Below are 15,166 nucleotides of genomic sequence, written 5' to 3'. Positions count from 1 at the left end.
TCTCCTAAAATATGGCCAGCACTGCTTCACACTTTGCAAAACAGATATGCTTCTAAAAAGTTATACGTAAATGAAACCATTTTTATTTTTTAATGTACCAGGAAAGAAATTTTAAAGTCCTATACTCAGTCTGTAAAAAAAATTATTTTTAAGTGAACAGCTATCTTAAATGTAATATTTCCATTTCCAAATCCCATACGTGAGTAGCCTTAACTTGTAGATATAAATGACATCATACATGTTTTTCTCAGTGTTATTAATTGGTAAGAATAGCCTGAAACTCTATCTGTGGCATATAACAAGCACAGGCTCAATGCTAGTTGAGAAAGTATTCTTGTGCTCCTGTCCTTTTAATACTTTATTAAGAAATAATAAAGAATGTTCTAGCTGACACTCTGAAAATCTTATAAAAGAAAAATACTTTCTAACGGAATCAATATAAATATTTCAGCAAAACACGGAAATGAAAAATCATTAACTTCCATATTTTAAAGAAAAAACCCAACATCTTCTCTGTTATATTCCCTTGAAGCCCACACCATTACCACTGAATCTATTACACACACAAGGAAAGTACAAACTTTAAAACTGGGTTGAGAAATTATGAAGCATAGAAGAACACTGTCCATGGGACAAAGTGAAAACAAGGAAAAAAAAAGCAATTCTTCCCTGAAAAGGGCAAGCCCATCTGAGTTGACTGCCCATGACTCAACTCTGCTAAAGAAAATGGGTCCTGCTTGAAAATAAGTTTCTCTACAAAATAAACTTCATTGCATGTGTAATATATAAGCGTATCACACCACAGCCCTAGCTATTGGTCATTTGTTATTTACCACAAACATGGTAAGAAAAGGCTCTTAAAGATTATTTGCCTTTTCCTTAATTATCTGCATTCATCATTAAATAAGTCAATTTGCAGTTTAACAGTTAATCCTTAATTAAATATTTCTAAGATATTATTTGTGAATGAATTTATTTTGTATTTTAAAAATGACCCATTTAGAAGGTGGTGGACACTGAACATTATTTGTTATCAGACATGTATTTTCTCACTCAGGTAACTGCAATGATAAGAAACTGTCCTAAGGAAATAATAAAACAATAAAATAACATATACCAGGAGGTTCATCAAAGTTTCTTTATAACTAAAAATTGGAAATTGCCTAAACGTTTATCAGTAGGTGATCTACTGAGCACTTTATGTAACTATTTCATGGCACAACATGGAGGCACTAAACCAAATATTTTAAGTTATATTTGTTGATGGGAAAAGATGTCCACCACTTATTGTTAAATGGAAAAAGGAGTGAGGCAATAATCCTCTACTTGAATAAAATATATATCTGCATGCATATAAAAAATAAATTAGAAATATATATATATATATATATATATATATATATATATATGAATAGAAAAGTATTTGTGGGTTGGACTCACGACCGATTTTCCTTTTCTTCAGTGTTCTATATGGTCAAACACATAACACTTCTTTTTCTTTTTTTTTTCTTTTTTTTTTTTTTTAAAGATTTCATTTATTTATTTCACAGAGAGAGATCACAAGTAGGCAGAGAGGCAGGCAGAGAGAGAGATAGAGGAGGAAGCAGGTTCTCCGCTGAGCAGAGAGCCCGATGCGGGACTCGATCCCAGGACCCCGAGATCATGACCTGAGCCGAAGGCAGAGGCTTAACCCACTGAGCCACCCAGGTGCCCCAACACTTCTTTTTCGAAAAGCATCTATCATTTGCATCATTTTCAAAAAGTGATTTTTCCATTTTGGACACAAAACACACAAAGACTATATGTTTAGATGGAATAAATTATTCTGAAATTGCCAAGTTCCCCAAGCATTTATTAACCGATCACACAGAGTCAAAGGAGGCCATGCAATGGGTAGGAGCATGGGCCACAGTCCAGCTGTCAGTATCAAAACTGCACCTCTGCCATTAAAAGTGGAGTGGCCTCCGGCAAATTAATTAATCTCCCTGCCTCAGTTTCTTTACCTAAATAAAAAGGATAATAATGCTTCAACCTCAAAGGGTTTGGTGAGGATGAAAGTTGTTAATTCAATAATAAATAAATGGTAAGGCTGTAAACTTTTAATCCTAGAAAATGAAATGCTAAATTACTTGGCAATCAATTAGAAGTATCCATCTACATCAACCAAATTCTTTATTTTTCACATGCTTTCACATAGAATTGTTCTAACCCAGTTTCCCCAGGTTTGTTCTTCTGCATCAAGAATTCAAATTGGGGAGCTAGGAGGTATTCTCATGATGTCCACTGCATTACTGACTAAACACCTAAAGTTGATTCCCTGAGAACAGATTATTTTATGGGACATTCTCTACCAAGACTTTTTTTTTTCATGACTCAGTATAAGTCTTGAATACCAAAATGTAAACAAAATATAACAAATACAACACAACAGGCATGTGGAATTCAATAAACCACACTGTCATGAATCTCATCATTTTTTTAAACACAATACTGTGCTTATTAAATGACTATTTTAAAAACCTTTGCCTGTATCCAAATTCTCATAAAAGTTTGACTTATAATCATGACTCATCTTTTTTTAAATGTTAGTAAAAACTATAAAATATATTTTGTCTTTTAAAAATATATCTACATATCCTTAGCTTTTTCTGGTTAATCATGATGTTACTAATAGGTAAACCTCCAGCGTATAAGATGGTTTGTCGCTTTCATAATTACTATGCCGAAAGTAAATCATCTCAACTGAGAAACTATCTTTTTAAAGAGGAATGTTAACATGTAAAATTATGTGTGGGAGCTATTTGATCATTCTGACATAAATAATGATACCAACCACTCAATTTATCACATCACAAAAGTCCTGTACTTACAAAAACAAAAGATTCCTTTGCCTCACTCCTAACTACTAATAACAGAAAAAAATACGCCTTAAGATAAAGTATTTTGGATTTTTGTCCCAAAATAAAGTCATATTCCTGGTTCTATTTTATGTACAAATCATACTTAATTACAAACTTCTATAAATGAGAATGCTGCTTCACCAAAATTAAAGAAACAGATTCTTCAAACTTCCTGGGTATTATTTGCATCTCCTTGAACTCATAACGCAACTAGATGCAGCAGTATCCTGCCTGCCAAGCTTCCTGGAGTTAACCAATATACCATTCTAGTAATCAGTGTCTTTGTGTGTAAATACTTAATGAAAGTTCCCAAAGACAGTCAAAGGGAAAAGAGGGTAAAGAATACGACAATGGAAACAATATTTACTCTTTTGTTGACATCAAATAACAAAATATACAAAAATCCAAAATAAAAAAATTTCCTGGCATTTTAGGGAATCAACAGTTCTGTTAAATCCGTCCCTCGGATCGGACTTTGCCAGAAAAACACCAGATTCACATCAAGGCTGTGCAGCCCATGGCTGACACACTTTTGAATCATTCTCCATCTGTTGCTCCTGAAACTTGGGCCACCTTCTATATACTCTTCATTTCCAACATCTAAGAAAGAACATTCAACAATGGGTTCCTTTTGGGGACCTGTTATCTCCTGACTCATGCAGTCTGTGAGAAAAGGAAGCCAAGCAAAAGATAGTTATACAGGAAATAATTAACAGATAGTGTGCTGAAGGATACCATTTCACAGCAACCACAAACTTACAGCCCAATTCACTAAAAGATACATCTGCTTCCCCTGCTTTACAAACCTGCGCCAGCAGAACTATGCCAGACTTCACAAAAAGTCTAGGTTACAAAAAGGAAAAAAAAAAATGCCTACAAAAATACTTGAGTCAATGGAGCTGATTTTTAAAAAAGAAATAAGAATAAAAGAAAATCTCATTGGTCAAGCCAATAAAACCAAACATACATATATCAAATTGGCTTTTTTTAGTTATGATCAACCGTCACAATGGTATAAAAATATAAAAGATGAATAACTAGTGAAGAAAAAAAAATTCAAGCTACCTAGTTTTTATTCAATAAAAACAAAATGGTCATGTTCACTGCTACACTCAACTAAGTCAACTAATGGATTGTATTTTTTAAATAAATGTATGTTACATTTGAATTTAAACCATATCCTTTCCTAACTGGTGGACAACAGAAATGCGTCTTATGCAAGGCAGAAGAACAGAGATATATACAAAGATTGTTAATTCTGGATTTAGTAAATGGTTTTAAATACTTTATTCAAATATCAAATCAAGTATCCGCAGTTACCTAAAGAAAGAATTTATCAATGTGCCCTAAAAACTACAAGTTTCATAACCAGTGATTACGGAGGTGTATCTTTGCCATTTTTCCTGGTATAGTCAGTTCTCTTTGGGATTAAGTACATCCATAGGTAAATGTCCAAACTGAGTCAGAAAGAGTTATATACATAAACGTTACGTAACATCACTACTACCTGCAGATAATTGAGAAACTGTTTTATTTTCATTAAACATGAAGAAAAAAAACCACTATCGGGCTTTTCCCTTGAAATCATCTTTAGTTAGAAAAAGTTCCTGCGATCTTCTGTCACTAGTTGTAAAGGCATTCAACATTGTCGCTTGTTTGAACGTCTGTTTGGCTGCCAATGGACTGTCCCCAAAAGAACATTTTTGCATCTCAATAGACTGTCCGGTATCAACAATCTTTAAACTATAAATTTAACACCACTGAAGCAAGCGGAAAATAACATCTACTTTGTGCTGTCTTGGTATCACATTTACAAAATGAACAAATAATCATACTACTTTGCACTTATCTAGAACCCTGCATCTGACGATCTCAAATGGCCTGACAAACAGTAATTAACTAAGCTGCACAGCACTTCTGTGAGGACGGCAGGCATTTTAATCCCAAGAGTGGGATGAACGGAGATCCTGGGAGGCCCTGCCTTTGAGAGTCAGTGGCTCAACATGGAACTCAACTCCCAGAACTTGGAACTCCCACAGCCCACGGCTGAAGGTCTCCACCAAAACCAACTGGTGTGAAAAGTATGCACTGAAATGGGTAGATTTCCCTAAATAAATTTATACTGTAATCTAAAATTATTTTTCCCCTAGATGCATGAAGAAAGTGGACTGATAACTAGGGCATCTGAAAATAAGGGAGAATCAGAACAGTTGAGTTATCCTACTATGACACGCAGATGTTTACCTGGATGTGGATTTGCCATAAACTCCCCTTACACATTTCCTATCTAAACCCAATTATACTTCTGCATTTCATTAAATGAAAAACTGCATTTGATATTGGCAAAATCTTTGTGAAACTTAATGACAGATGCTTTGTTCCTATTAATGTAGTTATCAGTTAAAAGACACAGCTCTCTACGTTGTAAAATCCAATCTAAAATGTCAATTTGAAGAGTGAGATCTGGAATTTTTTATGCAGGAAATCATAAAACTAATATAGTTGCATTCTATGAGTCTGTCTACAAAATGAATAGATAAATACCTTTGTGTAAATATACATCATAGAAGAAACTGGCCAGAAAAAGGCACAGCATTGTACCGCCTTCTGACTACCTGACCCTGTTTAGTTTAACATGAGAAAGGAGCATCAAGTTGAATATTTAAAACTTTTGCTTTTAGCACAGAAAATGTTAAATATGTTAACCTCTTCACAGAGCCAAATCTTAAATTAAATGAAAAGACTGCATTTTCAAAACATTTTCAGGAACTTCTTCATGTTTATAAAATCCTTCTAGAAGTTTTTGAAGAGTAACAAGGTTTTCATATAAACTTGGGACTATTTCTAGCAGAGTCTAAAGTCTTTAATGTTTCTTCCTCCTCATAAAAGAAAGAAAAAAAAAACCAATGGTTTTACAGAAATATGAGGTAGTTAATTCACAACAAAAAACTAATTTTCATAAGGCAATTTACAAGATAAAGCTTATGTTAATGTGCCCCCTGCTATCCTCAAAGCACAGTGGTCCACACAGATCACATACACAATTTAAAATGTTTTGTAACCATATCAATTCCACACTGGTAACAGAGGAAAAATACAAGACATTCACTACATGAAAATATACATAAATGATCTGCTATTGAACACAAAACTGAAAGCCAAACACTTAACTAACCTATGTAAAACAAAACAAAAAGAAAAGAAAAAAAACTAATGAGAAAATATTTTCAAATTTTAGTTCTTCTCTGTGATTCTCCTATTTCCTACCTCACTTTGAGTGCGGCAAAATTTCATAACTGAAACCAGTTAAAAACACGTATCAGAAAGACCAGTCTCCAGAAAGCAACCATCATTTTGTACTTTGTGAATGGCCCTAAATACATTCAGCCTGCTCTTTAAAAATGTTTCCACTATTAACCAGCATAGGGTTGAACTATTTTAAATTAACATTTTTTCCTGCACAGATTTCACATATTTAATTCTCATTATCAATCTGTACAGCAGTCAGCTGATAGTCAAATTTTTACTTTTAATATTAGGAACTACATGTATAAATATTTATAAGTACAGTTTATTAAGTCTACACTATTTGCACTATTTAATAAAATGACTTTTAAAACCAATTTTCAAAGTGTATACTATTTCTAAATAAACATGCCAAATAGCAGGATAAGTTCAAGTTCCAGACTATTTATACGCAAATTATGAGTATTATATTCTGTAGATATAGATTTACAGACACCTGTATTTCCATTCACAACACGTAAATTGCATTTGCGTATTTTTACTGGGTATTTATAAACTTTTATAGGACACTTTCACTAATAACTAGACCCCTACAACTATAAAATTAAAGCGCAGTGTTTTTACCTTCAGTAAATATGATGGTGATACTCTGCTGGGTTCTTCCTTATTGATGGCAGAGGATTGAACTGAGAAGTGTGAATTTGCTATGATAACTCAGCAACAACAATTTCTACCACCAAGGTAGAATGCTTGTCAAATTCACATTCAGAATGGGCTCTGCTTTTTAATTCTCTGAAATGTCTTAAAAAGCTGATCAGCTAAGCTATGTGTATATCAAAAAGTTTTAATTCACTTAATACATTAAATACTCCACAAATTAAGTCAGCTACACTTTCTATTCCAAATAGCCAATAAAATCGGTGATTCCCAAAAGCACTATTCAAATACAATGAAAATATAAATTTTAAAGAGTCACAGTTTACAAAAGTCAAGGAAGAATGATCCAAGACTTTACATACATACATACATACATACATACATATATATACACATATGCATAAATTTTATCATCTCTTAAAATTTAGGAGATGATCGCTTTTAAAGATCACAGATCCTATGGTTAGGAATTTGATTATTTGTAGAATATAGTGAAACACTCTCTGGCTGAAGATTTCATATTTCAGCAGCTAATGTGAGGAACTGAAGAAACAGTTGCAATGATGCAACAGAAACTTGAAGTCAGGGAATTAAGGAAGTGGAGGACTTGAGAAAAACAACTTTTTAGAAAAGCATCATCATCCCCAGTCTGCTCAAAAAATGTAACACTCTCAGGCTCAGGTTTTAGACTCAACCACATAAAAAATGACTGATCGTTCCAAACTCTTAGTGTATATACACGTGGCAGAAAAGGTAATATTCCAGAAATAGTCTAAAAGAGCCAATCAAATGAAGATGTCATGGATGACATGGATGAAAACGATTTTAAAATGGAAAAAAAAAAAAAAAAAAACGAAAAACGGGTGGGGAGCTCTAGTGATACAGACATTAAGGCACCCAATTACAACACACTCTCAAGATGCAATATGAAATTTAAAATATGAGACATATCACTCCTGTCTTATAACCAGAAACTATGAGCCAGTTGAGACCAGAAGAATCCTGACATGCTAAGAAAATAATGAACATTTATAATTGCAGCCCCATATATATTTATCGGAAAGAAGCTCCCTGAATTCAACCCCCTTCTTGAAGGGCACAAGAACTATTTCTCTTCTTTTTAAAGTTACCTATAATCAACTTGCGCCTTCTCTGCAGGAAGGATTCTTTGTTTCTCCGTGTACAAAGGGCATAGCCTCTTCTGCATTCAAGCCCTTCTCATAGCTTCAGGGCATGACTGCAGCCAGGAAAGGGAAGAGATTTTATAATTAACTGTGCACCTCTAAGAGGCATTTCTCAACTCCACTAGAGAAACCTGAGAAGCACAGACAGGCTTCAGAGAATCTGCAGGAAATGAGAGGAGGGAAGCCATGCAGACTTTGGAGGGAGAAATTCTTCTCTCCAGAATTGATCCAGAGAGACCTCAGTGGTCTCTGACCTGTAGGTCAAACCACTGGGCTGGCTGCCCTCGCCTTCCTAACGGGATCTTTGATAAAGGTTAGCTGCTTTCTGATCCTACCTTCTAGGCACCAACAAAGCATGGAAATCATGCAGAATGCTCAAAACTTTCTCAGAGTCAAGGTGAAATGTCGAAGTGGTGGTGCCTTAGGCAAAAAGCGAGCATCACTTAACTGAGAGTTGGTGAATTTTCAAAATCTGACTATTTTCTTGACACTGTTACATAGAGAGAGAGCGAGGATCTCATCATTCTCAGAGGTTTTGTTTTTCCACATGGAACTATGTCTTTCTCCCTACGAAAGCCTGATCATATAAAACGCACGGGTCTTTCTCTGCTTTGGATGCTCTTCAGGCCACTCACACTTGGGTCTACCTCATCTCTTCCCCTCTTTTTGGTAACTAAACACCAACAAGCCTTGTCATTTGTACATAATTATACCATCAGTTTGTAAAAAACTACATTTCCGTAGTAACCTCTCACCATAGGCTTTGCATTCCTAATGATTTAAATCTCTGCTAATTTTCCTGTTAACCAGATGCATTGTGGCACCACCTTAAAATTTAAAAATCATTTACCTATTTTAATGGAACAGATGTGCAATCTTCTGGGTTTCTGAACCTCCCTTCTCCAAATGCGGCCTTGGTGTTTTGCATAATCACCAGGAATGATTAACCAACATCCAATCTGAGCTAAGAGCAGTGGCAAACAAGTGACTGCCCACCACCATAGCACAGACGTGTAGAGTGTACACACACACACACAAGCTACTCTCCACCACTTTGGCCTTATAAGACCCCAGACTGAGACCATTTAGTTTCAGGTGTAAGACTAAATGATACTAAATGATACTAAATGTAGAGAATATGTGTCCTCCCATTTCCCCTTCAACATAGGTGAATTATTTAAAAATTAAACCTTCCTACCCGTAACAGGGACTGGGATTCGTCCTTGGACTTGTTTTCTCCCGATGCAGGATACGGCTGGCTGAGGGTCCCGGACTTCTCTCCACCAGCTGGCACCCCCTGCAGGAATCCCTTGGTCTCCACAGCCAAGCCATAAATAGGTCGTGCCAGATGGGCAGCTTCAACATTGGGGCTATCCCTTAGAGTCTTGGTCTGCTCTTGGGGGCCGGACACGGGCGTCAGAAGCCCCAGGCTTGCCTGAGTATAGGATGGGCTGCCTCGCAGGATATCTGCCCCTCTCCAAGTCATGTTTCGAAGGTCATCGCTTGAACTCTCGGTCCAAACTTTATCCTTCAGCCCATCCTTATCTTCCACCTTCTCCCTCTTCACCACATTCTCAGAAACTGGCTCTCCCATTTTAGAGTCTGGATTGAGCAGACTGTAGACCTTGAGGTCGATTTTGGGCTCCTCCTTGATGGTGGACACAGCATGACCATCCTCTTCGCCATTGGCTGTAGTGATGTCCTGTTCGTGGCAGTGAACAGTGTTGAAGTGCTCCAGTAGTGACTGAGTATCAGCAGCCGTAAAGCTGCACTGACGGCATTTGTAGCAGCTGTGGGCTCTCCTGGAGAAGAAAACAGTCATTAGAAATCTAGCCTTTGGAAGGGCTTAAAAAAAGAAAACAAACAAAAACAAAACAAACAAACAGTCTTTAAGGACAAAACAAAACAAAAAAACAGTCTTTAAGGACACACGTAATGTAATAGGTAGGACAAAATACACCATTCCCAAGACCCAGAAGTTGGAATGGAATTAACTGGCATTTTTGGTTCCATATATAGAATGTGACATTCCCTTTTGATGGATTAACCATAACGGGTAGACACACATATACATCCTCATGTGTCCACACGCCAGCAATTTGCATTGAAACTTGGTTGGTATGTTTTATTATTGAAAGACTTGCTCTGTTCGCCAATTCTGTATTACTTAAGAGACACATATATTTTCACACTGATTTCACCAGTGGACTTTTCACTTCCTGTTTTCTTTTAACTAAATCGCTATTGTTTCATTATAAATGTAAATGCATCTCCAGTGTTACTTCTATAACATTTACACATATTAAATTCTACTTGATTACAGTGTTCTTTTCTATCTTACAACTTAAATCAGTTTAGGTAACGAAATACAGCTGACAGATCTACATAATCTAGTAAATAATATGTATGGAAGCTCAAGATTTTTAAGACAAATTCTTCCAGGAGGCTTTAGGGACATTCAACAAATTGAGGTGTCTGCTGGGTGTGCAGCATGTTTGGGGTTATGTGGATATATTCATTCATAAAGAACATGTGAGTGTGTGTGTATTCTTTTCAAAAGGCATAAAACAAAAAGAACTTATTGCTGGATTTCATAGCATCCTCTGCTATTAAAGATGGAACACTGTCATATTAAGACAAATATTTGATTAACAAAGAACAGAGGCACTGTATCCTAAAAGACACACTGGGAAGGTACACAAGTGACTTGGAATAAGGCATACTTATAAAAACTTTGTACAGCTCTCTAAATAAACTCCATGTGGAACACTTGCTACTTCACTGATGCAATGCGTTGCCAACTTAAAATAACAAGATAGGTCTTGAGAACTATTACTTAAAGCTACCACCACATATGTGCACATACATATAAGTGTAGATGATCATCGCAAATTCCTTTGCCAGACCCTGGGTTCACACTGGTGGATGCAGAAGAAACCCAGTCTTTGTGCACCTGGTGTTTAGAGTCTAGTCAGGAAGGGCAATCCTCCCATTAGATTATAAATAAATATAAAGAGTGGTATGTGCCAAGAACTTTTATGGATGGGATGGTAATGGGGTTGATGGGGTACGTAAGCAGCCAGGAAGGTCTTTCTGAGGGAGAGAAAAACCAATGGATGAAAAGGAGCTATTCTTGTTGGAGGAGGAGGAAGGGGGAGAAGGCACATTCTAGCAAGTCTGAAATACTGAACAGAGGTCACTGCTGCTTTAGAGGAATAAGTAAGAGGAAACATGTCAATCAACAAGCTAGAAGGGTGATCTAGAGCTTTGTAGACCATGATAAGAGGCAGATAGGTATCTTCAGAGGTTAAAGGAAGCAATTGGAAAGTTACAGGCACAGAAGGAGCATCGTTAAATATATGTTTTAGTCACCTGGGACCTTAACAGTTTCTGTACTCAGTAACTTCATTCCTTTATGAGAGCTGATGGCTGAAAATCCAAAAGAATGTTCGTATTTTAAGGAAGCAAAAGTCAAAGGTATTATGATATGTAACAAAATCTCAGTATTTGTCGAGAGTACTTAATGCAGTACAAAATTATCTTATCATTAACAGCTTACATTTGGTTGAATAAATATGGATATTTAACTTTCACTTTTTACAGAAGATTGTTTTCTATCTTGTCTCCTATTTTTCTTCACTGTTTAAGTATTAAAGATTAAGCAAAAGGAAATAAACAAAGGTAAATAATTTATTGATGAGTCGACCATAAAAATATAGTATTAAAATTAATTTCCTCAAGTGAAAGGAGCCTAACCCTTGAGAAGAAGATGTCTATGACCAAGAGTAGGAATCTTGCCCCAAGTTCAAGGCCAGAAATCCCCAAACAGGATTCAGATCACAAAGTTCAAAAGACAAGGCTCAAAACCTAGGACCTAGAACCTACAGGAACTTCAAATAAATATCCATCCCAGCAAAACTGTGTTTGAATATCTCCAATGAGAGATAAACTCCTAACCTCACAAAAAATTGCTATGTCTGTGTTCAATTATCACGGAGAAAAATGGATTTATCAGGATGGTTAAAGATCAGAACATACCCAGGAAATACCCTCCTGAAGGTACGCCACACATCATCTATTGAGGCATGCAAATTAAACAAACAAGCTTCAGGAAGCACATTTTCCAGCTCTGATCAACCTTTACCCCTAGACAGTTCTAATAAGTTCACTGCCCACTATGGCACTAAATTTATGGTTTCCTTGACACGGTGGGGTCTCTGTTTGAAACCTCTGAGGGGAATCCCTTCTAATAAAGCAAGACTATCAATTGCCACTGCTCCTTCTACCCAAACTGGTCTTTTATACAAAACCAAAAGTACAAAGAGTATAAAAAATTCCAAAGTCTAAAACTTCTACAGAATTGCAGTGAATGTATCAAGAAATAAAGGCAATTCTACAGCAATAGGAAGGAGAGAGTACCAATGCCCAACAGAAGAAATACAATTTCCTAGGGTACGTTGCAACAAAATATTTTAAAACAGCAGAATCTCAGTTCTAATGGGAGCATTGAAGAGTGTAGACTCTGGGAACGACTGAATTTCAGTCTTGGCTCTGTATTCTACTGTGTGTGTGACTTCAAATAATTTACTAAACTTGCCCCAATGTCTTCATCTGCAAAATGAAAACAACAGTGTCTCTTGATAGGTTCTTATGAATGTTAAGTAAATAACACCTATAGTAGGTAAGTAAATAAGTAAGGGTCCACAAGTATAAATCCTCAAATTAAATAAAGCCCCTCTCTCCTGTGTGAATCTGCATTCTATGCTCTTTGTGCAAAGGAGTTTAAATTTACAAACTAGCAGCACTTTGGTATCATCCTTTTCCATTCCCCTATGTATCTTAACCGTGACGAATACTGTTCTTAAAACCAAGTTGATTTTCTGGAAGACCCTTTGGTTTAAGACACTGACAGGTAGAATATATTCTATGACTTTTCTGCTTCACCTAGTGGCATTCAATAGCCTGAAGGAATGAGGAATTTAGTAGTTTGCTTAATTGTCTAGTTTTACTCTTGTCATTAATAGACCCAGAATCTTAAGATTCTGAATCACAAAAAATAGAAAAAAGGCATTACCTGTATTTTATTAAAGTCTTGGGAAGTGGAGATGCCTTGAGTGTATTCATTAAGGTAGTTTAGAATCATGATATATCTAGTAATACATCTCAATAATTCAGATTATGTGCCTTCAATATCGACTTATTCCGCAATCTAGAAATGCCCCTGAGTCATCCTATCCCTCCACCAAATAAAGACAACACATGCAACCCTTACCAGTGACTTGACTGGTATGTCCTCTTAAAAATACAAAGGCCTTGGGTCCCTGCCCAGGCACTGAATTCCTCACAAAGTATCACACTCAGGTAAGGTGTCAGGGGCTTCTAGGCGTTCTCTGATTCCAAGTTCCTGTCCCAATGGACAGACAGGGCTCTGCCCCACAGAGGAGCTCCTGATCTGACTGTTCCAGGAAAAACCATCTTTGAGACAGGTGCTGAAGAACCATCAGAGATCAGTAGGGATGAACATAAAGCAAAACAACAACAACAACAACAACAACAACAACAACAACAAACACCGCTCTCCCTCCAAAACTGCAGAGCTAAGTTCTCAGTGAGAACCAGGTTTTACAGTGAAAAGAAAAACACATCTTAACAGGAAGGATATTAAAATAAAGTTGTAATAATAAGCTCAACTCACACACCTTTTCTTTTGAAGAGTTCAAAGCATTCACATATAACTGATCTCACCTTTCACTGAAGTAGAAAGCCCATTTTACAGATAAGTAAAATGGAGAAATGATGACTTGTCCCTTGAATCTACATCGAGTCAGGAACACAGGGCTTCTACATTCCAGATCAACATTCTATTTTTTGATTCTTGACAGCCAAATTTTTAACTTTATACAGAAAAGAGTGAAACCACTGACAATATGGAAAATGAAAACACGAGAGGAAGGGAAACTGATCATCTGGCAGCAGAAGACACTGACTACAGTAATGGTCTGCAAAACACGCTGAGTTTCATAGCTATACAGAGTCCAAGGTGCCTCCTGTTGCCCGACTCCATCAGGATCTCTGGGGGAGAACCTGAGAATCTGAATTTTTAACAAGATTCCCCAGGTGACACCCATGCAGGGGCCAGAATCTATGAACTCCATTATTAGATACATTGCGGTTCTAAACAATGTAAGGAACACACTCACAAGGCATCCCCCAGCCCCTCCTGACTTTAAAGCAACACAGGTAATGCCCTTACCAGCTTTGTTATTCAGAATCACAAGATTCTGGGTGTAACAACTGTTAATGAAAAGAGAGTAAAGCTTGACAATTAAGCAGTAAACTGCTAAACTGCTCAATCTTTCAGGCCATTGAACACAAGTAGGTGAAGCAGAAAAGGCAATTTGCTACATAGGACTCTAGAGACAGGAAGGGATTCTTTCTCCCTATAGTATCAGTCTTAAATAAATGATAGAAAATATGTTAAAAAGACATTACTCCACTTTCAAAAGCTGAGAGCCACATAAACTCTTTAATAACATACACTAAAAAAAATCTAGAGCAGTGTTTCTCCAATTCTAACATGCATAGGAATCACCAGGAAATCTTGCTGAAATCCAGATTCCAATTCTGAAAGTCTGGGGTGGTACCCAATATTCAGTATTTCTTATAAGATCCCAGATGATTCTGAAGCTGTTGGTCCCCAGACCACACCGTAAATAGCAGGAATCATGAAGCCATGGTCAGAAAGAACTTCAAGATGGGTATTAATTAGTATGGAACAAACTCATAGCACTTGACAGAACATTTTTAAATGAATTCTTTATGATGAGCAACATCGTCTTCCCTCGTAAAGCACACACAACATTACATACCTCTGAGAGTCAATGCTAACAGCTTTGGAAGCTAAAACTACAACTATAACATTGTCAAGCATAATCCCCAAACAAGAATTCATCTTTTTTTTTTTTTTTTAATTTCATTGTTTGGGAATCACCTTTCACCATTTTTAGGGCTAGGCCATTTATATACCTTATTCCTCAACAATCACACAAAGTACGTATTCCCATCCCTGCTCCATGGGATAAGAATCTGAAGCCTAGACAAGTCAATTCACATAGAATGCAGAGGACATGACACAGTCTTCAGCACTTGTCCAAGGGTCCTCTTCCGTGGGTGCTGTTG

General features: G+C 36.5%; 1 protein-coding gene across 11 annotated transcripts in view; it reads right to left on the bottom strand.

The window, feature by feature from the left end:
- TRPS1 (transcriptional repressor GATA binding 1) overlaps positions 1 to 15,166 on the bottom strand; it is a 257,926-nt gene that overhangs the window by 167,571 nt on the left and 75,189 nt on the right. For all 11 annotated transcript variants that reach the window (XM_047725096.1, XM_047725107.1, XM_047725101.1 and 8 more), the window contains one exon: positions 9,186 to 9,789. In XM_047725096.1, coding sequence (XP_047581052.1) covers positions 9,186 to 9,789 — 604 coding nt within the window. The remainder of the gene's footprint in view (positions 1 to 9,185; positions 9,790 to 15,166) is intronic.

The sequence above is a fragment of the Lutra lutra genome, chromosome 4, assembly GCF_902655055.1.
Source record: "Lutra lutra chromosome 4, mLutLut1.2, whole genome shotgun sequence".
Classification (NCBI taxonomy): domain Eukaryota; kingdom Metazoa; phylum Chordata; class Mammalia; order Carnivora; family Mustelidae; genus Lutra; species Lutra lutra.
Note: the sequence above shows the minus strand (reverse complement) of the source record. Positions and strands in the feature narration are given on the sequence as shown.